Source organism: Cyprinodon variegatus, unplaced genomic scaffold (assembly GCF_000732505.1).
Source record: "Cyprinodon variegatus isolate N-32 unplaced genomic scaffold, C_variegatus-1.0 Scaffold472, whole genome shotgun sequence".
Classification (NCBI taxonomy): Eukaryota; Metazoa; Chordata; class Actinopteri; order Cyprinodontiformes; family Cyprinodontidae; genus Cyprinodon; species Cyprinodon variegatus.
Window position 1 is genome coordinate 300,576 of NW_015150925.1, and position 2,497 is coordinate 303,072.

General features: G+C 51.5%; 1 protein-coding gene across 2 annotated transcripts in view; it reads right to left on the minus strand.

Annotated features, from left to right (window-relative positions):
* Positions 1-2,497, minus strand: part of LOC107094245 (PR domain zinc finger protein 1-like) — a 9,149-nt gene that overhangs the window by 4,540 nt on the left and 2,112 nt on the right. For both annotated transcript variants that reach the window (XM_015389760.1, XM_015389761.1), the window contains exons 3-4: positions 1,729-1,848; positions 550-793 (exon numbers count right to left, since the gene is read on the minus strand). In XM_015389760.1, the coding sequence (XP_015245246.1) occupies positions 550-793; positions 1,729-1,848 (364 nt within the window). The remainder of the gene's footprint in view (positions 1-549; positions 794-1,728; positions 1,849-2,497) is intronic.

Below are 2,497 nucleotides of genomic sequence, written 5' to 3' on the forward strand. Positions count from 1 at the left end.
TGGGTAACTTCACCTGGATACCTTCACCTGGATAACTTCACCTGGATACCTTCACCTGGATAACTTCACCTGGATACCTACACCTGGATACCTTCACCTGGATAACTTCACCTGGATACCTTCACCTGGATATCTTCACCTGGATACCTTCACCTGGATACCTTCACCTGCATACCTTCACCTGGATATATTCACCTGGATACCTTCACCTGGATACCTCCACCTGGATAACTGTAAACGGAGTGACTCAGTCCAGGACTTTGGACGGACGTCATTACCCTGACCCCCCCTGAATGTAACGATGCGTCATCTACACACAGCTGTCTGACAGCTGCAGACCAGACGGAAGAAAAAGATAAGATAGCAGAATAATCTAAGCTTCACGAGGAAAACACACGTTTTCACCACTAAGTTAAGAATCAGCTCCTTTATCAGCAGCAGGGATTTGGTGCTAAATAGTCCCTCCCTCTCTGCCTGTGATTCATCCCCGCTAACTGAACGCTTCCCGTTCTCTGTAGACTGGAGCTACGTGTTGGTCTTCAGACTCACTGTGTGGGAGGTGGTGATCCTGCGGGCTGCAGAGCCTCTGAGCGAACTCCTGACTGTACCACACCAGCAGCTCCTGCTTGGGCTCCACCGGCCGGATGGTGTAGAAGTAGACGTCCCGTCCGTTCTGGCAGGCCACCAGGTTCTGCTCGGCCAGGCAGCGCGCCGGGTTCACGTAACGCATCCAGTTGCTCTTGTGGACATCGTACCCATCGATGAAGTGCTGAAGTTGTCCACCGCTGTAAATCTGCAGAGGAAAGAGAGAGAGAGGCTGAAAACAGGATGGAAACGATAGACCGGCTCTTCACCACAAACACGTTCATCATTCTCTGAATATGATTCTATGGTAGATGCAGACTGGTGAACAGCTGGAACCCAGAGAATAATCACCTGGGCCATGTACGGTAATATCCTGCTCCGCTGTCAGTCTGCTGTGAGCGCTGCTGCCTTGTCTGACTGTTTTCTCGCAGCATTTCTGTTTTGTTGAGCCGTAAAAATTCTGGGTGTGGCTAAATCAATCATTACGCAAAAGTGACTGCCTCTTTTGATTCCTTTTTCGCTTGTGTTTCTCTCTGATTCATGGACGGCACGCCAGCTGTCAGTAATGGTTAAAGTGAAACCCTTGGAGATGGATGTGTTGATTGTGAAACACAAAGCAGATGAAAGTGAAATGTCAGAGAAGCTGGCGGGGAGCCAGAGTGCTGCGGGGGGGGCCTGTGGCAGCACGTCTACCTGTGACAAAGCCCTGATAACAGCCTCGGTCCTGCAGGCAGGCAGGAAGACCCCGGACAGCTTTACAGGAAGGAAAACACTCACTGAGCTGTCAGAGCAGAAAAATGCCCAGTGATTCCGGCACAATAGGTGACAGAGAGAACGTTCAGGGACGGAAGGGAAGACAATCAGTCAGGCCAGTGCCGGTAAGGCTTTGATGACTCTTCAACACAATCCAGGGTTACGTGCTGCTGCCTTCACAACTTCCTCTAAAATCTACAGCAAAAAGCCCTGAACGCCACGGCCATGTGTCCTCGCTGACGCAGACAAGCAGACGTGATGCGAACCAGAGAGGAGGAAGGAAACCTGTGGCTTCTTAACTTTTCCCAGGTCCTTCTTCCTCAGAGGCTTTCCCTGATTGGCTGGTTTTCCTGAGGGGTTTACCGCTACCTGACATCCTGCTGCTCTTACCCTCCAGAAGTACTTCCTGTTGGCCTCTTTGGGGACGCTGTCTTTGGTGTAGATGTCTCCTCGCAGGGGACCGAAGCGGGTTCCCTGAGGAATGTACTCCTTGCTGAACACACCGGTCACCTGGGAAAAAACCAACAGAAATCATCATCATCATGGCGTGTGTTAATGTTTATTGACCACTGATGTTTATGTCACTGAGGCCGGCGGCCGGCGCCGTCAGCTCAGACCGCGACGCTATAAGACTCCAACTGACCCACTTTCCCCACTGACGACTTAAACCAATGAAGAGACTTATACTTTCTCTGACCTACTCCACTGATCTCTGACCTGCTGCAGAGTCACAGACTCCTTAAGGAAACAACATTTCCAGAGAATTTGCTGACAGGTTGCTTCAGACACGGACTCTCTGCTGAGGGGAGGAGTCACAGTCCTCGGTTTCTGTTCAGCACGAGCCGCAGGAAGAACCGACTTCTCCAGAACAGACAGGAAACCTGTCCTGAGATCTCAGCGGACATCAGGAGACATTCCTGAAACCCTGTCTGTCATTAACCTGGTGGGTTTTTTAGGAGAGGAAGTGGGGAGGCGGGGTCTGAGACGCCGCCAGCGCTCAGCACCTTCACCCTCATTGGTCACCTGAGAATTAAACCCGGCTTAGTTTTTCAAGGAAGCAGACCAGGAACTTCAGAAGTGAAGTATTTCTGGGCAGTTGGATGCCGGCTTGTGTGTGTGTGCGCGCGTGGGGGGGGTGAGTGTGTGTGTATGGGTGTGT